The sequence below is a fragment of the Ambystoma mexicanum genome, chromosome 9, assembly GCF_040938575.1.
Source record: "Ambystoma mexicanum isolate Mex_15411 chromosome 9, UKY_AmexF1_1, whole genome shotgun sequence".
In the NCBI taxonomy this organism is placed as follows: domain Eukaryota; kingdom Metazoa; phylum Chordata; class Amphibia; order Caudata; family Ambystomatidae; genus Ambystoma; species Ambystoma mexicanum.
The window spans coordinates 241,790,793-241,813,643 of record NC_090931.1 but is presented as its reverse complement, the minus strand read 5'-3'; the positions used below and the strand labels follow the sequence as shown (position 1 = coordinate 241,813,643).

Here is a 22,851-nt window from a genome sequence, read left to right as displayed (position 1 = left end):
CACCAAATGGATTTACTTGTGTAGCTCAGTTGGGAAAGTGATCCTCGTTTTGCAAATTCTCTTCCTCCATTGTCTAGTCCAAACCAGAGATACTTTGGAATTACCTTGACTCATTCTACCCCTCTACGAGTCAATATGTTCCACTTTGTAATGCATGGCTTAAATAATTATGATCTGATGTTTTATGGTTACGGTTTGCAACTCTGTGGCTTTCCTTAGATATAAGTATGTTTAGGATGAAGTATTTGAATTACTGAGAAAAAATGGTTCTATACGATTTTACTGAAAACCTATTTTTTGTTGCTCCTTGTTTCCCTATGATTTTAACCCCAAGCCATTACCCACCCGTTTTAACTTCTTACCCCCACATACATATATTTGTTTTAAAATCAATGTTTTTCGATTAATTTTTTTAGGTAAATGTGTTTTAAGTTTTTGATTTGAGGTTATGTAATGCCCTCCTTTTTCTTCTGTTTTATTTCATTTTAAAGTGAGAAACGACATGTACATGATTTCTACTACGAGCGTGAATACGAAAGTTTTTTTGGACCAGAGGTTTATTCGGTACTATGGAATGCTATGATTCACCCCCTTCTTAATATGACTATTAAAGGGGCTATTTGGTATCAAGGTAAGCAGCTGCTCATTGAAAATGTTAATGTGAGTGCAGAGCACACATTGTCGCTAGAAATTGCAACATAGTAGAAGTTTATAATGTACCTGTTGTGTTTTGGTACCATTAAACTGCCTGGTTTAGAACCTTGCTCGACTACTAGAAAATACCCAACATGCGAGGGACATTTTAAATTGTTTATTAATTTGCATGAGCCAGTATTTGAATGACTGAAAAGCCATTTATTGGTCCACGTTGTCAGAACCCCTTGTATCATGTATTACAGAATTTGTGGAGCATAACTTTCAACACCAAAATTGTGTCTTGGTGCTGAGCAAGATAAGAAGGTGGGCAAAGGTGGCTTTTGATTGAAGAGCGGGTTTTGTAAGGATTTGAGATATATCAGCTGTTCCTGCATGGAACAAATGCAGTGAGGGATGCAGTTCCAAAGATGAGAAGCAATGGCTGAGAAGGTAGGACATCCAGAGGGGTTTTGTTTAAACAAGAGAGGAGTGTCAACAAGTTTGAACCGTAATGGGTATTTCTAGGCGGGAAGAAATGAAAGGTGGCCTAGGTGATAGGCTGGTGAGCTATGCATAGGAATCTAGATTTGAGGTGTTTAGCCCAAAGGAGCCAGCGGATTGAGCAGAGGTCTGAAATTAGTCAATCCGATTTCTTGAGGCTGAGCAGAAGACACAGTCTTTTGGTAAAGCAGGCTCGAAGCCTTATCCACGCACATCTCCATAGTCAAATCTCAGAGAGGTGAGGGTTTACTTCTAAGAATGGCCCATTTACGTAATTCTTGAAAGTCTGTTAACCCTGTAGGAGGCATAAAAGATGATTTATTCAGAGAAAGTACCGTTCCAACAATCCTCTTACAGCAGTACAGATGAAGGATTTATGTTTCTTTTACAGTCACATAGTTTTGTGATTCTGCAAGCAGATGTGTGTTGTACTTATAACATTCATCCAGGAAGATATCCACGTGGATTATGGACGGTTTACTTACTTCCTAATATTCATTACTTGGGTCCAAGGCTTCCTTCGTCACAGGCATCAAGGCAGACCTTAAATGCTCCCCTTTGGAACTTTTATAGCCGAGGGAATCAAAACCTAACTCGCTGTTTCTCTCGAACTCTTCAAATGTTCCTGACCGTACTCCTCTCTGTGCCCACAACCACTTCACCCTCCCAGAACAACTCCTGGGTGTACTAAGTCCTATCTTTGTTGCAGCATGGTAGGTGTGAGGATTATGAGGGGGAAGCTTTTAGTAATGGAGATTACTGTTAAGTAATCAAGCCATTACCACCTCGGTCGGTTTCATCATTACAGTCCCTGTTTATGTTAGGATTTACAGAGAAATATCCCAGAAACTATTGTTTTGGGGTCAACTACTGCACACCACTGTGATTTAATGTAGAACAAATCATATCAAAATGCAATGTAAAATCAAACCGAATTCAGTACCGCTGTACCAAAGTCTGCTGATGCAGAACCGCACATCCTCAGCTTATGATGTCTAATGAAGGTGTTTGGAATGGCCCAAATTGCTGTGTTGCATATGTCTTGCACCGATTCCTCCCCCAAGTCTGCCCAGAAGGTGGCCATATCCCTAGTGCACCACTCCTTAACCAAGGAAGGCAAGAGAAACTCCATCTCATCAAAAGCTATTGAGATTGCCCGCTAAATCCACTTGGCCAAGATGGAGGAAGAAGGATTTTTAGCTGTCCGAGATGTAACAAAAGGTTAGTGCGCTGCTGATGTTTTTATTTTATTGGGTGTTTGTATGACCCCTATATGCAAGTGTTTCCAGGCGTAACAAGACATGGGGGGGTGGTATGGGAATCCAGATAGTAGAACAACAAAAACTGTTACATTGGCCTTGTGTCAATCTTACTGTGCAAGTGTTTGACAAGGTGGTAAGTGCAAGGGGGTAGAGGGAGAAGTGCAGGAGTGGGTTGCTCCAGGAAAGGGGGGGTGCGGAAGTGCTGGGGGTGCCAAGGTGGCAAGTACCAAGGGGGAAAGGAAGGATGAGTGTGTCTCACATTGATGGTTTATGGCATTCACGGTCCAGTTTGTTTGAGGGCCCTGTCGGCCTGTCAATTACACTGGGGAGCCTTTCTCTGGGTCTCTTATAAATAAGAGTAATTTCCAGTAAGTCCTCCTTCTTGTCTGAGCTTGTTTGTTAGTTTGCTCGACTAGGGAGCAGTTCCGTGGCGCACTCCCAGCCAAGCACATTGTCCATGGTGTGCTCGATGGGTGCGGTTCTCCACCACTTCTGGCCTGCACACTGTCTCTCCCCCACTGTGTTGGCGATTAATGCTTCACGGGCCACTGATTTATTTCTTCCCTCCATCAAGCTCGTAACTGTATTCGGGCTCTCAGTCACTCGGGCAAACTTCTGTTCGGCTCGCAATGGTGGTTCTCCTGGCAAGGAATGATGGATAATGTAGTTATTCTGCAATAAAAGAAAAAGACGGGCCAGCGTCATATGAGAAAGGCATAGTGTGATTGTCCGTAGAATCATAGGCAAAAAGGTTGACACTATGAGAAGGGACAGGTATTTGGGCACTCCCAACTGCCACTTCCCCCACTGGTTTAGGGCTGTCTGTGATTTCCAATCTGGTAGGCCTCCTAGCCCAGGCCGAGTGGGCTCCTCATCCCCTCTTTTTTTTTTTTAATAACACATTTTATTGGTGTTTTTAGGAAAAAACAAGGTTAAACAAATAAACAACGTAAACAATCAATACATGCGCATTGCCGGAGAGGGTTACTGGCTGTTTCAGATGTTGTACACATATGTTTGCAAAGGAAAAAAGGGGGGGGGGACAGCTTTAGTTGAGCCCGCAGGCAGCGTCCAGTTGTTTTATAATCCTCATTGGGCATCTTCCCATTTCCTCCACACTTTCAGGGCTTTTGCCGGGCATCCTCTGGCCGCGTATACTCTGTATTCCGTTGCGACACAGATATCCACATCCGTTCTCCATTGTTCATAGCTCGGTATTTGGTCCGAGCCCCATTTTTGAGCAATGTTCCTTTTCAAAAGTGCGGTGGTGGTGAACAAGAGCAGTTTTTCATATCTAGATAGGTCAGTTTCATCATCTATCCCCAATAGTAGTAGCTTAGGGTTTCTGGGAACTGTTTTCCCCATAACTCTAGAGAGTTCCGCACAGCATGCCTCCCAAAGTGGTTGTATATGTGTGCAATCCCATATGATGTGGAAAAAGGTACCCTCTTCCGTTTTGCATCGCAGGCAGTTCGGATCATCTATTCTTCCCCATCTGTGTAGGGCCACCCTGGGATAGTATACTCTGTGTAATATCTTTAATTGAACCAATCTAAGCCTTGATGAAATCGCTATCTCCCTAGGGAACATCAATGTCATGACCCATTCCTCCGGCAGTATGGCCCCCACGTCCGATTCCCACTTGGTCCGCAGTGACAGTAGATCTGGTGTGCCAAAGGAACTTATGGCACTATATAGAACCGATGTCACTCTCCGGGTAATTGGTTCCGGGAGTAGATTTCTCTCAATGGGGGTGAAGTCCGGTAGGGGGCTCACTTCGGGGAGGATGTTTCGTAGTGCGTGTTGTAGTTGAGCATAGTGGTAATGTTCGGTTTGGGGAAGTCCAAGTCGGAGAGCCAGCTCTGCAAAAGGGACCATGGTGTTATCTTTCACAACGTCTCCCAAGATGGGCGGACCTTGCCGGGACCAGTTCGGCCACCTGGGGAGCGTGTATACACCTGGAAGGTTCTTGTTGTTCCACAGAGGTTGGGCCTGCGATAGTTTGTCGCCCCATCCCACGAACTTGTGTGCGTCTGTCCAGATTTGTGTTAGCTGTGCGCGCATGTTGGGAGTAGCCGCGCGGTCTCTTTTCTTATAAAGGTACAGCATGATGGGTTTTCCAGGAGTGTCCGACTCTAGAGATTTGTTGTGTGGTGCATCGGTGTCGCCGTGTAGTTGGTCATTCACTTTCATCAATTGACTGGCCCAATAGTATGTTTGCATTCGGGGTAGTCCTATTCCGCCCTCCCATATGGATCTTTGGAGTGTAGCTAGGGCTATGCGTGGATGACCGTTATTCCACAGCAGTCTGCGGAGTGTCTGGTCTATTTTCCTAAATATGTTTGAAGGGATGTGTAATGGGGCATTTTGTAATATGTAGAGTAGGCGGGGTAGGGTCATCATTTTGAAGAGTGCAGCTCTACCCAGTAGTGTCAGCGGGAGGGATGACCAGTGACGGGCATCCTCTGCAAATCTTGTCATGACTGGGTACAGGTTTCTGGGCACATAATCAGTCAGCTTATTTGTTATTAGAATACCTAGGTATTTGAATTGTTCCCTTTCTACCCGGTAGGGACATTGGGGCGGGATCGAGTCTCCCTCTTGTTTAAGTGGGAATAAGGTGGATTTGTCCCAGTTTACTTTCAGGCCACTGAAGGAGCCGTATTTCTGCAGTAAATCAGTCACTATGGGGCAGGATCTGACCGGGTCTTGTAAGTAAACCAATAAGTCGTCCGCGTATAGGGACACCTTATCTTCCCAGGCTTCAGACCATCTAAATCCCTTCCATGTTTCGTTTGTTCTTAACAGTATAGCGAGTGGTTCAATCGCTATTGCGAATATCATGGCCGACAGTGGGCATCCTTGTCTGGTTCCTGTGCCGATTTCAAAGGGGCCTGACACGTGACCATTCACTTTCGTGACTGCTAGCGGGGATTTGTACAATAATTTAACCCAGCTCATAAACTGGGGCCCGAATCCCATCCTTTGCATTATCTCCCAGATCGCATCCCACCTGATAGAGTCAAAGGCCTTCTCGAAGTCTACGGCCAACAGGGCCAACGGGTCTCGGATGGTGGTCGCATTCTCCATCGCCATGAATAATCGATGTATATTCATCCGCGTGGATCTCTGCGGCATAAAACCACACTGATCCGGGTGGATCAAGGAGGGTATAACTTGCTGCAATCTATTGGCTAAGGTTTTCGCTAAAATTTTGGTTTCTGTATTGATAAGGGAAATGGGCCTATACGAACTGCAGCACTCTGGGGGTTTGTCCGCTTTGGGTATGACCACTATGGTGGCCTGTCTCAGGTCTTGTGGGAGGGACCCTTTGTTTCGGGAGGTTTCATACATTTTCAGCAAGTGTGGTGTAATTACGCTCGTGCCTATTTTCTTCCATACCTCGACCGGAAGGCCGTTGGGTCCCGGGGCTTTCCCGGGTTGAAGGTCGGCTATGGCTGCAGACAATTCATTCTCCGATATGTCGGTTTCTAGCAGGGCTCTTTGTTCAGGTGTCAGGGAGGGAAGGGTGATTCCCGAGATGGGTGTAGTGTCAATGGGGGAGATTGGCGGTCCATAGAGTTCCTTGTAGTAGCTTGCGAACTCTTCCGCTATGTCACGGTCCGCTGTCACTAGTGTATTCCCCTGTGTTCTGATCGCTCTAACATGTCGGAGCCCCTCGTCACGCCTCTCCAGCCACGCCAACATTTTGCCTGCCTTATCCCCGGTTTCGTACACTCTGGTCCGCATCGCTGCGTGTGCCTGTTTGGCATTGTCCAGGGCGACGTTTTGAAACTGTTTTTGTGCTAGCTGTAATTCGCGATGGGATTCTGGGAGGTCTTGGGATAGATGAGCTACCTCTGCCTCTTGTACTCGCTTTTCGGCCGCCCGGATCGCCGCGGCGTGTTTTTTCCTATGGGCTGCGATCTGGGATATGAGTTCCCCTCTCAGTACGGGTTTGTATGCCTCCCACAATGTTACAGGGCTATCCACTGAGGTTGTGTTCAGTTCAAAGTATGATTCTGTTCCTTTTTTGATATGTTCGACTAGGTCGGGGAAGCCCAGATAATAATTGTTTAGCCTCCACGTGGGTGGGGGAATCGGCCTGTGTGTATTGAGCACCATTACGAGCGGGGAGTGGTCCGATATACCTCTGGGTAGGAGGTGTGCATCGGTTGCTAGATGTAATTCGGAGATCGGGAGAAAAAAGTAATCAAGTCTAGATAATGAGGCGTGTGCTCCGGAGAGGAAGGAGTATTCTCTCGTGCCAGGATGCAAATGTCTCCACACATCTTTCAGGCCTATTGCGTCGGCGAACGTGGCTAGTTTGGTATGCGTAGCTGGATTTCTCGAGCGGATGTGTGTTCGGTCAAGTTCTGGGTGCATGACCTCGTTGAAATCTCCCCCCACCACCATCAAGCTCGAGGAGTCCGCCGCCAACATTGGCGTTATATCTTCAAGTAGTGCAGTGAGTAAGGTAGGTGGTGCATATACGGCTAGCATGGATATAGGCCGCTCCCAAAGAGTCGCGGTTATGTGAACGAATCTACCTCCTGGGTCCTGTGTGACGGATGAGAGGGTCAGTGGAAGTCGTTTGTGCACGAGGATCAGCACCCCCCTAGCTCCCATGGAGAAACCTGAGTGTATCGCGATGCGGTAATTAGTTCGCTTGAAGAGGTTGCAGTTTGTGCCCGCCAGGTGCGTTTCGGTTAGGAAGGCTACATCGGGCGTATAACGGTTCAAATATTGGAGTACAAGGCGTCTCTTGATACTGCTGCCTAGCCCATTCACATTCCAGGTCATTATCTTAATAGACCTGTTCTTGCTTTCAGCGGTGTGGTCAGTCATGGTGGTCGGGAATCGGACATGCCGGGTAATGTTGTGTGTATCTCCGGGCATTGCCCCTTATCCGCCCCCCTGGAACCCGACCCCAGCCTATTGCGCGCATTGATCTTAGAGCAGCAAACCAAACAAATAAACTCTGTCCTAAACACAAACTCCCTCGTACCCTCCCCATACTCCACCCCAACTGGAAGTACCTGTCGCCCCAACATTAGGCCGAGCCTGACAAGGGTCTGCTCGGACCGAACAAACAATCAATACATTCGATATAACTTCTTTGCGATTCTGTCGCCGTTGCTCGGCGCTGGTCCTATTACCTTTGTTGAGGGGGGGGGCCCCCGCTCGAGCCGCCATTTCTTCAATGTGGGGGGGGGGAAAAGCTCTGACAGTGCATTGCTATCAGCATGTGTCCGCACACTTCAGTCGGCTTCTCTTGGTGGTAGTCCATCCTGGCCTTGTAGTGGTTGTGCATTCGGGGATCTGTCCGGGCGCGGTCTATTTCGTTCACGTTCCCTTCTATTTGTGGGGCCCCAATCTCCCTCCAGGTTATTTTCTGCCCAATTCCATGCATCCTTTGGGTCATTAAAGTGCACGGTTGTGCCATTATGGTAAATTTTCAGCTGTGCCGGGAACAGGAGACCATATTTGATGTTTTGGGTCTGTAGCTTCTTCTTAAGCTGGTCAAATGATTGGCGTGCTCTTTGTACTTCCCGTGTGAAATCCGGGAAGAAAGCGATTTTCGCGCCGTTGTAGGTCGTGGCTCCCTTGGATCTGGCCATTTGCAGTATCGCGTCGCGATCTCTGTAATTTAGGATTTTGGCAATCACAGTGCGGGGTGGGGCCCCAGGCGTTGGTCTGCCTGTTGGGACTCGATGTGCACGTTCAATGGAGAAAAGTTTCGAAAAATTCTTTGGGGCGTATAGGTCCATGAGTAGTTGTTCAAGGAATAGTTCCATGGAGGGGCCTTCACTTTTCTCAGGTAATCCCAGGATTCGTATATTGTTCCGTCTAGAGCGCCCCTCTCCTTCCTCCACCCGTTCCTCTAGAGTCTTAACACGTTGCAGTACTCTGGTCATCTGTTGATGGATGTTTCGGAGGCCATCTTCCGTGTTGGATATGCGGGTTTCCGCCTCTCCCGTGCGGGACGTGAGTTTCTGCAAGTCATGGCGTAGGAGGGACACTTCTGTGCTGATGCCGTCCATTTTAATCTCCATAGCGGTTCTGGAGTTGGCTATGGCGTTCATAATGTCTTTGAGAGAGGGTTCGGGTTCCTCATCTTCAGTAATTGCCGATCTTTCCTGTGTCGGCTCCGTGGCCAGTGTGGGCACCGCGTATTGTTCCATTTTGCTTTGCGTCGTGCCTCTCCTGCTCTTGTCCTTGCCCATGACCGTTGCAGTCACAACTTCGATGAGGATCCGCCTTGATGATTCTAGTAGCGTTGTGCGTGGGCCGGGGCACGGATTTAACTCTCGATCTAATCACAAGCGATTTTCTGGGAGCGGGCAAGCGGGAAAGCTGCTCGCAACCACTGCCTCCCGCCCACCCTGCTCCTCACCGTTTCGCGTGCCCAATCACGTGCCTCTCCGTCGCTGTCTGTCGCCCCTTGTTCTGAGTTGGCGGGCGCTCAACGCGGAGCGGAGCGGAGCGCGTACGGTTGGTCACTGCCTTCCCATCAACCGTCCGCTCCTCCTGTATGGCGCTGTTCTTCGTGCCGGATGTCAGTGGCGCACTATCCCAAGTCACTGTCGGCCATCTTGGATCGAGTTCGGCGGGTGCCACGCTCTATCACCTTCCACCGCAGTTATCTTCGCCTCCGGCCTCCGTTTTGTTACGGGAGCAACTGCAATGTGTCGTGTCGTCTGTCGGCCAACTTTTCGTAATTTTGCAGGAGTGTCGCAAGTCAAATTCCCCCAGGATTTGGCAGGATGTGTTGGCGGCACCGGGAGCTCAGCGAGCACGCGTCTACATCGGTCGCTCGTTGGCCACGCCCCCTCTCCTCATCCCCTCTTGACAAATTCAGCTTACTGACCTTGTCACTTATTATTATTATTATTATTATTATTATTGTATTTATTAGTGTGGACCTAGTCTCAGGAAGCAATAGATCGCTGTGCAAGTCATAAGCTTTCAAAGCTGCATATCCTCTCATGTCAATTATCTTGTCATTATGAAATGTATTAATTTCCCCTATTTTTGATGTCGGCCGAGTTCAAATGTAGTTTTGATAAAACTCAAGAAAGACTTTCTCAATCAGAATGTGTGACTTTCAGTGCTCCTATTTCCTAGTTCCTAGTATGAAATTCCTGACCAATTTTTCCTTTTAACATGTTTGTCATGGAGTATACAAATTCCTCTGTAAAATAACTGTTCCTAATCCCTGCAGCCATTTGTGCAGAGCCTTTCTTTTTAATATTGTCCTCCCCTGCTTCCTGCGTTCTAACCCTGTCTTTCAGTTTCTCAATCTTGCAATTTTGAACGTTGAGCCATACTTGAAATGATACACACCCAGCAACAGGTTTAAAAGCTTGCAGACTGTGCTCACATCTGGCATTCTTACGATACCAGAGAAGTACACCAAAATCCACATTTCCATACCTTCTAAATGCACAATATGTACCAATATTTTCTTATGCTTATTTTTAATAATCTAATCGTCACTCATCTTAAAGCATGAACCGATAGCAAAGAAGATTCTATGCCAGCCTCTACATAATCTAGAATGGTGAATCCTAGAAAAATGTATAGAGCTGAAGTTAAATTAGGTTTTATGTATACTAAGGTATTTGCATTAATCTATTCCACCAAACACCTAATACTCTGAAATCCTTCATTGACGATTAAAAGGAAGAGAATACTTTGTGTGCCATTATCCTAATACACCTGTTTTACTTGAGTGCACACTTACATTTTCTTCCTATCCCCTGTAATTAAGGCTGGGCGAACCCCCGACACCTCCTACCCAGCCTTGTTTGTGGCTCAAAGACAAAAAGCACATGGCTATTTGAAGTTCCAGCGGGTTTCCCCTGTACCCAATAGTGGTACCCAAGCTCATTCCTTGGGTTTGAGCAGAAGGGGTTCTGTTTGGTGGCCCAATCATAGTAATCCAATCACCAGGTAATGGTCAGTGTTCTCTTGAAAGTTTTGTAGCCCCATTTAATGACCATGTGGGTTTTGTTCAGCTGTAGGATTGGTGTTTATAGAGCAAGCACTCAACCTGATATTTAGAGAAGTTTGGTAGATTTTCACCAAGCAATAGTGCACCTCGTGTGAATTTGGGCCCTGTAGTTGCTACATGCCCACAGTCCCAGCAGTTGTTGCCTCAGGTTTCGCGGTTATTCTTGGGTGACTCAGAAAGAAGAGTGGATGCGTTACTGGTGGAGGGTTGCCACTGCCATGGGGAGAAAGGTAGAGTAGGCAGGAATGACCACAATGCAAGATTTGCAACAGGAAGAACGGGCGGAGGGGGTGGTGAAGGCAGAGCTGCTACAGGTGGTCCTTATTCCAGAGTTGTTGGGTATCCAAGGATCATATCTCTCCAGCCGAGCCTTGGTGGATTTCTGCAATCACTCCTTTGCCACTTTAACTTTCCGCTCCCCCTTAAGCACTCTTATGCACACCCTTCTAAAGAAGCCCTCGGCCGATCCTTCCTCTCCGGCTAACTATCGCCTGATCTCCATCACTCCTTTCCTGTGCAAACTCTTTGAAAAGCTGGCCATCTCCCAGCTTAATCTAGATGCTGAATCTGTTGGTTGTCTCCATGACCTCCAGTCTGGCATCAGAGCTGCCATAAGCACGGAAACTGCTCTCCTGAACACCTGTGAAGACTTGCTCTCCAATCTTGACTCTAATCTCCCTTCTGTCCTCATTCTCCTCAATCTATCCTCTGATTTTGACACAGTCAACCATGCCATCCTGCTCAATCCCCTCCGTGACAACTTTGGTATTACTGATCAGGCCCTGGCCTGATTTACCTCCTTTCTCACGGACCGACGCTCTTGGGTCAAACTGGGGTCTTTCCTCTCTTCCATCTCTCTACTTGTGGTCTTCCCCAGGGGTCTAACCTCTCTCCCTGGCTCTTCAACCACTACCTGGCACCTCTTGCCCACTGCATCGCTACTTTCTGCTCCAATTTTCAATGTTATGCGGATGACACTCAGCTCTCTTTCATGCTCCCATCAGCCACCTCTGCATCTTCTCTCATACCAGAAAGCCTAGCCACAATTCATGCAATGGAGTGCCACTAATGATCTCCACCTTAATTCCAGTAAGACTGAGGTCCTCTTCATTAGGACACCCTCTCCCTCCTGTCCTCTTTCTCTGGGTGCCCACTCTGAGCCCTCTTCCTGCTCCTTCCTGTGAGGCTAAGAACCTTGATGTCATCTTCAACTCCACCCTCTCCTTCTCTCCTCAAATCTCCGATGTCTCTAAGAAGTCAAACTATCAGCTGCACCTCCTCAGAGGTATTCTTCCTTTTCTCACTTTCCCCCGGAAGCTCACTGTCTCAAGAGCCCTGGTCCTCTCTAGGCTGGACTATTTCAACAGCCTCTTTCTAAATCTTCCTGCCTCTACTCTTCGACCGTTACAACTTATCCAGAACAGGACTGCAAGACTTGTTCTTGGCCTCTCTCTCCAGCTCTGAAATCTCTTCACTGGCTCATGGTGGCTGCAAGGATCAACTTCATGACACTCTGCATCGTCCAAAGTGTCTTTCTGGGGCGTGGGACCACTCTACATTCAACTTTCTCTCCCAAAACATCTTCCTTCTCGAGCTCTCCGCTCATCCACCTCCAACTCTAATAGTCAGACGCTTCTTCAAGAAGAGTGTTGGGGGCAGATCTATCTCCTCGACTCGGGCCTCCGTCTGGAACAGCCTCCCTGCCTCTTTCAAACTTGAGCAGAACCACCTCCGGTTCCGGAAGAAACTCAAGACCTTCCTTTTCGCTTCCGCTTTCTCTTTTTCTCCCCTGCTGATGCACCTGACTGCTCCCCGCACTGGTCACCCTCTGAACTCTGGCCCAGGCTCCTGCATGTCCAGTTGCCCTTGCACTGTCTCCGGGCTCCCCAGCACTTAAGGGTCTGCATCTGCTACCCTACAGTCCCTTCGCTCTGCCCTTATGAGCCACCCACTGGCTGCACTTGTGACTTAACTGCACTTCCCCCTTCCCCTACCCCCTGGCACTTTTCCCCTTCTCTCTTCCTCGCACTTGCATGATCTGAATGATACAAGGCCTAGCGAGATCATTATTTTGTCCTCCCTTTTTACCCCCTTCTTGTCTTGTTGTGCCTAGAAACACTTGGGTGCAGGTGCATTTATAAATGCCTCATCATATCATATCACATCATAACTGGAGAGAACTAGCAGGCAATACATAACTTGATACAAGTGCATCATGGTTGCAGATCACTAGAGTAGTTGCTGGATAATGTTTTAAACATCTTTAGATTTAATGGAGGTTGACGGTTTAGCCTAGGTATTGGACTGCCTAAAGCCAGAAGAGGAGAGGGTACTGCTGGGGGTGCATAAGGAGGCAGAAGAGGAAGAAATGGAGGAGAGGGACATGGTCCACCAGCAGATGTCTCAGGAAGAAGAGGCTGAGGCATCTGCAACTGTGCCTGCTCTTGCAGACGGTGCAAAGGCAGGCACAGGCATCCCATGTCCAGTGCCAGGCAGAACTGTTGACATTATGGTCCTTGGAGCACCTTAGGCTGCCACATGGGAATACAGCGAGGAGACAGAAAGGTTCTGTAACGCTCACCTGATTCCCGCAGAGGCGCCGGTCTTAACTGGGTGAATGCCGTATCTTCAAAGGTGATGTGTAACACACGGTTGGCTCTTTGGGCTGGACCTCTGTGCACTGTATGTCTGACTCGAAGAGTAAGATGTCTGCAGATAGAAAATATGGGATTAATGAACTGGGGTTATTGGGTGCCTCTCTCCTCTTCCCTTTCTCTTCTCCTGTAGAACCCCAAAGGTTAACACCCTCACCTTAGGTAAGTGAACGCCGAGTTCTCCATCTGCCTCGGGGCAGGGTGCCGTAACCAGTTTCTTCACTGGATAAGGGTGCAGGCCTCTTGACCTCAGAGGACTGCTGTCCGTCGTTAACTGCACGAACGGTAAGTTCTGGGCACTTCAAATGTCTTAAAAGTCTTTTGTAATGATATCTCTTGTTTTGCAGGGTTCCGGCGATGGCGGATGGCGGGCTGATGAGAGTTGAGGATCGAACCCGCGTGAGGAATAGAAGCGCCTGGAAGCACGTAAGTAAGCGCTTGTAGCCTGCGTCACGATGCGCACTAACTGTCCCTTTTATCTTGCAGGTACAAGTTCGGAGCTTTAGAGAAGCTGAAGGGTGCTGGAATACCCACTGGATTCGGCGTGGGAAGGAGTAATGGCACGTGAGTAATAAAGTTGCCCAATGTCTTCAAACGCACCTTCTTTTGTCTTTCGGATGCGGGATGCAGCGCCGAAGGCCTCCGGAGCGTGCAAAGAGCTGGTAAGCTTTTGTCTTTCATATGCCGGAATGCAGTGCGAAGACCTCCGGAGCATGTGAAGAGTAGGTAAGCCTTTGTCTTTCAGATGCCGGAATGCAGCGCGAGGCGTTGGTGACAGCCGATGGACCAGGTGAGAGATGCGCTGCCACTGAAGACCGTAGTGCTAACCTGTTCTTTCTTTGTCTTTACAGGTGCTGCTGAAGACTGGATTCCAGGATGGTAAGCCTTTGTTCCCTTAGGCCCAGGATCAGAAGCAGAAGACACGATGAGCGTTCTGCTGCAGAGAATGCAGAATAACGCAAAGCAAGATTCATCCATCGGGTGTGGTTTAAATAGCCTCCTGTAGTGCTTAGGTGTCTCCTTCCACAGCCACGCCTAAGAAAAGAGTTCCTGCTTTCCAGAAGAGTTCCAGTGTTCTGAACCTAGGGAGTGGCTCCTGCCCCACCCAACAGGAAAAGTAGCAGCATGGTCTGCTGCAGGTAAATCCACCCAAGCATTATGAGCCCTTTGCTTCCAGCGCTGGGACTGGGCATCTTTATGAGCCTGGTGCCACTGGCGCCAGGACAGGGTCCAAAAGGTCCCAATTGGGACTGGCTGGCACTCGGAACCGGGGTTATGGGTCTGCTTCCAAGGGAGTCGGGCAAGTCCTGATCTTTTGGAAGCAGAGATCATGACAGCACCCCCCCTTAAGGCCCCCCCCAAACCGGGCTTCTCCGGGGGTTTGGGCTTGTTAGGAAATGTTCGATGAAATCTTTTGATTAGACGAGGCGCGTGGACATATTCTGCAGGTTCCCAGGATCTTTCTTGGGGACCGTAGCCTTTCCAGTCAATCAGGTAAAATAGTTTAGATTTGGAGATCTTGGAATCCAGGATGCTTTTGACTTCAAACTCGAGTTCTCCATCAACTAGAATAGGTTTTGGAGATGTAGTTAGTCGGGTTTGAGGTTGCACGGGTTTTAATAGAGAGACGTGGAAGACCGGATGTATCTTCATGTGAGGGGGCAAGTCCAACTTGACCGCTACTGGATTTACTATGGTAGTGATGGAATAGGGACCAAGGTATCTTGGGTTGAATGTGCGTGGTCCTTTTAGAGGTAGATATTTGGTGGATAACCAGACTTGAACACCTACTTGATATTGGGGGCCTTCCTTCCGATGTTGGTCTGCTCCTTTCTTGTATTGTTCTTTAGCCCTTTGAAGGTGAGAAACGGCTTCCTTAAAGGCTTGGGTGATTGTAGAATGCAGGTGGTCTACTGCTGGTGTTCCAAGATCTTGGAGTGGATCCAACTCCGAGGTTCGAGGGTGACTACTGTATAAAAGAAAAAACGGGGTCTTCCCAGTTTCCGAGTGGACAGAGTTATTGTAGGCATATTCGGCTATCCAAAGGATATCTTTCCAAGTTTTTTCAGTATGTTGTAGCATGCAGCGCAAATACTGTTCCAGAGTTTGATTGGTCCTCTCGGTTTGTCCATCGGTTTGAGGGTGGTGGCTGGTCGAAAGTCTCACATCAATTTGAGCCGACCAACAGCAACTTCGCCAAAAATGAGAAATAAATTGACTACCTCGATCCGAAATTAGAACTGAAGGAAAACCGTGCAGTCGGACGATGTTTTCGAGAAATTCTCGGGCCAGAGTTGCTGCTGTTGGTAAGCCTTTGAGTGGAATGAAATGCGCCATCTTGGAGAATAGGTCCACGATTACTAGGATCGTATTGTATCCGGAGCATGGAGGTAGATCGGTGATGAAGTCCATAGAAAGCGTATGCCAAGGGCGAGGCGGGATGTCAATAGGGCGTAAGTGGCCGGCTGGTTTTTCCTTTTGACTCTTGTTTTGGGCGCATACTCCACAGGACATTATAAAGTCTCTGATATCTTTTTTCCAAGACGGCCACCAGAAGTAGCGCTTGATCTTTTCCGAGGTCTTGGTCATACCGGGATGTCCTTCCATTAAAGAATCGTGATAACAAGAGATTACCTTTTTCTGTAAATCTGTGCCTGGCAGGTATAACCGTTCTTGGAAATATAATAGGTTGTCCTTCACCGTAAAGTCCTTTCCCTGCAGATGCCAATTCTGTATGTCTGCTGGAGTTACCAGTAGCCTGGCTTTATCCTTAACTTCCTCTATGGATTGTGTGGCGATTACACCTAGAATTCTTTGTTCGGGAATGATAGGTACAGGTTTAGGATTGATCAAATGTTCTTCCACTCCGATCCGAGAAAGGGCATCAGCTTTACCGTTTTTTGTACCAGGTCGATAGGTAATTATGAAGTCAAACTTGGCAAACAATAGTGCCCAACGGAGTTGCCTAGAGGATTGAGCTTTTGCGGTTTTCAAATATTGCAGGTTTCGGTGATCTGGAATCACAGTAACGGTGTGTCGGGCCCCCAGAAGATAATGCCGCCAAGCCTTAAAGGCGGACTTGATAGCTAGAAGTTCCTTATCAGTAATAGTGTAATTGATTTCAGGAGGCGAGAATTTGCGGGACCAAAATGCCACAGGATGCAACTGATTGGTTACTGGGTCCTTTTGTGATAGAACTGCCCCCATGGCAAGGCTTGAAGCATCAGTTTCAACGATGTAGGGGAGTTCTGGGCGAGGATGTTTTAAGATCGGTGCAGAGATAAATCTAGTCTTCAAATTCTGGAAAGCTTGTTCCGCCTCGGTAGACCATTCAAAACGTTTGTTTTTCTTTAACAAGGCGGTGATGGGCTGGACTATTCGAGAGAATTCGGGGATAAACCTGCGGTAAAAGTTAGCGAATCCTAACATGCTTTGAACACCTTTTACGGAGGATGGCGATGGCCATTTGAGAATTGCATCAACCTTCTTTGAATCCATACGCACTCCGCTAGGTGATAATATGAATCCCAAGAATTCAACTTCAGTCACGTTGAAAACACATTTTGCCAATTTACCGAAAAGTTTGTGTTGACGCAATCTCTCGAGGACCATTTTCACGTGTTTCCGATGTTCAGTTTCCGATGAAGAATAAACGAGGATATCGTCAATGTAAACAACAACACACACATCTATGAGCTCTCTGAGGACATCGTTAATAAAATATTGAAATGCGGCCGGGGCATTGCAAAGTCCGAAGGGCATGACCTGATATTCAAATAGCCCATACTTGGTGCGGAAGGCCGTCTTCCATTCATCGCCCTCTTTAACTCGTACCAAGTGGTAGGCTCCTCTAAGATCCAGCTTTTTATATATGCATGCTTTTCTGACTTGGTCCAGGAGTTCAGGGATCAAAGGTAACGGATATCTATTCTTAACGGTGATCTGGTTCAGGGCGCGATAATCTATACAAGTTCTAAGGTCCCCTTCTTTTTTTGGAACGAAGAACAAAGCTGAGGAAGCAGGGGACTCGGAAGGATGAATAAACCCATTCGCTAGGTATTGATCCAGGTATTGTCGGAGGTGAAGATTCTCAGGCTCGGTGAGGGCATAAATTCTACTACAAGGAGGAGTAGATCCAGGTATCAGGTCTATCTGGCAGTCATAAGACCTATGAGGAGGTAGAGAGTTAGCCTGATCCTTCCCGAAAACATCTTGGAATTCTAGGTATTCAGGAGGTAACTGAGGAGCCTCCGAGGAAATTGCTGCCAGTGCAACACCAGGTCGAGGGTGACAAGTAGAGACACATTCTGGAAACTGAACCGTTCTTGCTTGCCAATCGATCTGAGGATTGTGCTTCTCCAACCAAGGAATTCCTAGAATAATCTGGAACTGGGGGGCCTTGATCACATCGAACACGATCTTCTCATGGTGTCCATCTTGACTTACTAGCGTCACTTCTTGGGTGGTATGCGTTACTGGTCCGGAGGCTATCTCCGTACCATCCACCGTAGTAATGACGTCCTTTACAGCCTTTGGACAAAGAGTCAGATTCATCCTCAAAACCATTTCATGATCCACTATCAGTCTGTTGAAAGACGCAATATAAGCCAAAAGGTCTTGATTACCCTGTCGCAATGAAAGGAGCTCATTGTCCAAGGCCTGCCCCTGTGAATGTCTTGCAAACAGTTTTTCCATACTGAGCTGAAAAGCTCGAAAATCATGGAGAACCGGATCATCTTGATTAACTAGAGGGATCGACCAGTCTGCCGCATTGCCACTAAGGTACGAAAGCTACCTTAGCTTGATCAGTTGGAAAGGCTGCTGGCCGGCATAAGAAGTGCAACCAGCACTGATTAATAAATACTGCAAACCTCTTTGGGTCACCAGAAAATCGTTCGGGCGGAGCCAGAGGTACATTCCCAGGTAGGTTGATCTGCACTGGGTTCGTAGAGGATGTTGAAGGAAGATTTGCCCCTGATGCGGGTAACGGAGTTTGTCCGGCTTGTGACTGTAGCAATTGTCTAGCGAGATCGTCTGTTCGCTCCTTGGAAATAATCAGTTCCCTTCTTAGAGCATTCGTTTCCTGACGGGCTGCTTGCACTCCTGCTCTTAGTTCCCCAAGTAACTGGGCTAGCTGGTCGGTATCCGAGGTTTCCATAGCGCCTGGGTGGGAGTTTTGCGATAGGCTTTGCGTTCTGTAACGCTCACCTGATTCCCGCAGAGGCGCCGGTCTTGACTGGGTGAATGCCGTATCTTTATAGGTGATGTGTAACACACGGTTGGCTCTTTGGGCTGGACCTCTGTGCACTGTATGTCTGACTCGAAGAGTAAGATGTCTGCAGATAGAAAATATGGGATTAATGAACTGGGGTTATTGGGTGCCTCTCTCCTCTTCCCTTTCTCTTCTCCTGTAGAACCCCAAAGGTTAACACCCTCACCTTAGGTAAGTGAACGCCGAGCTCTCCATCTGCCTCGGGGCAGGGTGCCGTAACCAGTTTCTTCACTGGATAAGGGTGCAGGCCTCTTGACCTCAGAGGACTGCTGTCCGTCGTTAACTGCACGAACGGTAAGTTCTGGGCACTTCAAATGTCTTAAAAGTCTTTTGTAATGATATCTCTTGTTTTGCAGGGTTCCGGCGATGGCGGATGGCGGGCTGATGAGAGTTGAGGATCGAACCCGCGTGAGGAATAGAAGCACCTGGAAGCACGTAAGTAAGCGCTTGTAGCCTGCTTCACGATGCGCACTAACTGTCCCTTTTATCTTGCAGGTACAAGTTCGGAGCTTTAGAGAAGCTGAAGGGTGCTGGAATACCCACTGGATTTGGCGTGGGAAGGAGTAATGGCACGTGAGTAATAAAGTTGCCCAATGTCTTTAAACGCACCTTCTTTTGTCTTTCAGATGCGGGATGCAGCGCCGAAGGCCTCCGGAGCGTGCGAAGAGCTGGTAAGCTTTTGTCTTTCAGATGCCGGAATGCAGTGCGAAGACCTCCGGAGCATGCGAAGAGTAGGTAAGCCTTTGTCTTTCAGATGCCGGAATGCAGCGCGAGGCGTTGGTGACAGCCGATGGACCAGGTAAGAGATGCGCTGCCACTGAAGACCTTAGTGCTAACCTGTTCTTTCTTTGTCTTTACAGGTGCTGCTGAAGACTGGATTCCAGGATGGTAAGCCTTTGTTCCCTTAGGCCCAGGATCAGAAGCAGAAGACACGATGAGCGTTCTGCTGCAGAGAATGCAGAATAACGCAAAGCAAGATTCATCCATCGGGTGTGGTTTAAATAGCCTCCTGTAGTGCTTAGGTGTCTCCTTCCACAGCCACGCCTAAGAAAAGAGTTCCTGCTTTCCAGAAGAGTTCCAGTGTTCTGAACCTAGGGAGTGGCTCCTGCCCCACCCAACAGGAAAAGTAGTCCCAAACAGAAGAGGATCAGGGGTTCAACTGGCAGGTAAGTAAGCAGCATGGTCTGCTGCAGGTAAGTCCACCCAAGCATTATGAGCCCTTCGCTTCCAGCGCTGGGACTGGGCATCTTTATGAGCCTGGTGCCACTGGCGCCAGGACAGGGTCCAAAAGGTCCCAATTGGGACTGGCTGGCACTCGGAACCGGGGTTATGGGTCTGCTTCCAAGGGAGTCGGGCAAGTCCTGATCTTTTGGAAGCAGAGATCATGACAGGTACTGTCTTATGAAACCTTTGCAACATACTAGTGAAGCCTGCTACACCAAAAAAGGGTTGAGCCTTGCGAACCACAGTCATGCACAACAATATGGAATGGAAACATGGCCTGGACGAGTCTTGTACACAGGCAAACATCCATGGTATCCTCTTCCATTACACCCTCCACTGTTGGTGAGGGCAATGAGGACACACCTCCCTGTCCATTACGGGAACACGAGCACAAGCAGCCCCCAGCCCCTTCACATGCCCAAGCACCTCTGCCCTCCCTGCATACTGAGAAAGTGGCCCATCAATCAGCAGCAGCTTGCTCTCACTGGTGAAACTACCACTGCAGCTTGATTTTGTTGGTAGTGTCACAAGTCTCTCCCCTTCTGACCTGTTTTTTTTGTGTACTTGCGACCTTCTGGGATTTCTTCTTTTTTACGGTCCGGGATTTGTATAGACCCGAACGCTGATCCTCGTCGTCCAGCGTGAGGATAGCGTTCAGTTTCAGGAGCGTTCAGAAAGTCCAGGATAATACCAGGATGATAATAAGGTACGCTCGGGGGCACGGAGGACCGTGACTTGAGCGCTAAAGGAGTTCCAGGAGTTTGGAGAGGAAAAGGAACAGGACGGTATTCAGGGAACTGGGAACAAGGAATCAAGCGAGAGCCCCGATCGATCTCTGGCTAAACACGTCCGACTACAGGTAGCGGTAGCGTTGAGACGTGCAGAGCGGCGGGGGCGTGTCTCTTTTGTAAGAGGAGCAGCGTGGAATGCACAGACTGATCCGGAGCGTTCCGTTCCGGGCGGCCATGTTGGGAGGATCACTGCATGCAATCTCCTGCGAGTCAGGGACCAGGAGGTCCAGAAAGGACATAGACGACGGTTCATGACAGTATGCCTCCTCTGAAAACCAGCTCCTCTGGGTTTGCCCGGATGGATCAGATGAAATCGTCGTACCAGTCTGGGAGCATTCATGTTTGACACGGGTTCCCAGGTACGCTCACTGGAAGGGTAACCTTTCCACTCAACCAGATATTGTAGTTGACCACGTCGATATCTTGAGTCACAAATCCTGGAAACCTCGTATTCCAGTTGATCATTTACAATAACAGGGGTAGATCTAGGAGCTGTTCAGGATGACTGAATGTATGGTTTTAACAGAGAAGTGTTAAATACTGGATGGATTCTTTTCCAGGATTCAGGTAACCAAAGTCGAAAGGCCACTGGGTTGATGATTTCTTGTATGGAAAAGGGACCGTAGTATCTGGGAGCCAGTTTATTAGGGTGCAGATGTCGAGGAAGGAGCTTCGAGGATAACCAAACCTTATCTCCTACTGAATAGGAAGGTCCAGGTCTTCTTTTGGAGTCAGCATAACGTTTGACATCTTTATGGGCCCTTTCTAGGTGTTCCTTAACCTCCTTGTGTACTGTGATGAGGTTTTCGATCCAGGAGTCTACTGCAGGCACTGGGGTAGAGTGTGGGAGTACGGAGGGTAGGACAGATGATGGAATCCTTGGCTACAGAAGAAGGGACTGGTCTTGATACCTGAATGATCTGAATTGTTATAAGCGAATTCGTCCATAGGTATTAGGAGTGACCAATCGTCCTGAACTTTGTTGGCGAAACAACAAAGGTATTGTTCGAGAGTCTGGTTCACACGCTGCATGGCTCCATTGGTCTGTCGGTGGTAGCCAGAGGATAAGGCACATTGGATTCCTAGAATACGACATACTTGCTTCCAAAACTGAGATATGTACTGGGGTACTCGGTCTGAAATGATCTTGGAAGGCAGTCCATGAAGTCGGAATATGTGTTCCAGGAAAATTCCGGCAAGGTCAGATGAGGAAGGCAGTTTGGATAAGGGTGTAAAATGAGCCATATGAGTAAACAAATCAATAGTGACCATGATCATTGTGTAGCCTCTAGAGGGTGGTAATTCCACGATAAAATCAGTGACAATGATTTCCCAAGGTCTTGTTGGTATTGCTGGTTGGAGTAGGAGTCCGGCCGGCTTCTTATTATCATGTTCGTTCTGATTGCAAACTGTGCATGTTTGGACATGGGTCCTAATGTCATCCTTCATCTTTCGGCCACCAAAACTGTCTTTGTACTAGATGGAGAGTGTTAGTAATTCCACAATGTCCCGAATGTAAGGTATGATGACATAGACTTGTGATTCTCTGTCTCAGTCCAGGAGTGGGAATGGCTAAGCGATTGTCCTTGAATAGAAATCCATCCTTTGCTGTGAGATTCCATCTGTTATTTCTCTTGTGCTCCTTGCAGATGTCTGAAATTCGAGTTTGGCCTTGGATATTCTCCAGGAGGGTGAGTGCTTGGGCAACACAGATTGTGTAGGCAAACATCTTTGGAAAGGTCCGATCATCAGGGTTTTCGTAGTCCGGACGTCTGGATAGGGCATCGGCAATTATGTTATGTGTTCCAGGGACGTGATGGATTTGAAACTGGTATTGAGCAAAAAAGAAGGCCCAACGGGCTTGACGACTGTTTCTGCATTCCAGGGATTGTAGGACTTGAAGATTTTGATGATCCGTGCGGACCTGCACTGGGTGTTTGGCTCCCAAGAGGAGATGACGCCAATCAGTAAAGGCTTGACGAATAGCAAGCAATTCCTTTTCTAGAACTGAGTAATGGGTTTCACTGGGAGTTAGAGTGTGAGAAAGATAGGCAATGGGGTGTTCTAACTAGTCATCCAATTCTTGTTTTAGGACGGCACCAATGGCATAGTTGGAGGCATCAGTTTCAAGTGTCGATCTATGTCAGGTTGGGCTAGGATGGGTGCTTGAGTAAACTCAATAATGAGACAATGGGGTGCACAATTTCAGAAAAATTTGGTATGAATTTTCGGTAACAATTTGCAAGCCCTAAGAAGGATTGTATCTGTTTCACGGTGGTTGGAGTAGGCCAGGACAAAATAGAGTCTACCTTTGAGGAATCCATACCAATTCCTTTAGGGCTAAGGACAAATCTGAGATAGTGAACAGTTGAAACGTGAAAAAGACACTTCTCAGGCTTGGCCAGGAGCTTATGTTCTCTTAGACGTTGCAAAACTGCCTTCAGGTGTTCATGTCTTCGATGGTCCTTTGAATATATCAGTATATCATCTAGAT

General features: G+C 47.9%; 1 protein-coding gene across 2 annotated transcripts in view; it reads left to right on the top strand.

Moving 5' to 3' along the window:
* SIAE (sialic acid acetylesterase) overlaps positions 1–22,851 on the top strand; it is a 468,035-nt gene that overhangs the window by 318,023 nt on the left and 127,161 nt on the right. For both annotated transcript variants that reach the window (XM_069614537.1, XM_069614538.1), the window contains exon 6: positions 492–631. In XM_069614537.1, the coding sequence (XP_069470638.1) occupies positions 492–631 (140 nt within the window). The remainder of the gene's footprint in view (positions 1–491; positions 632–22,851) is intronic.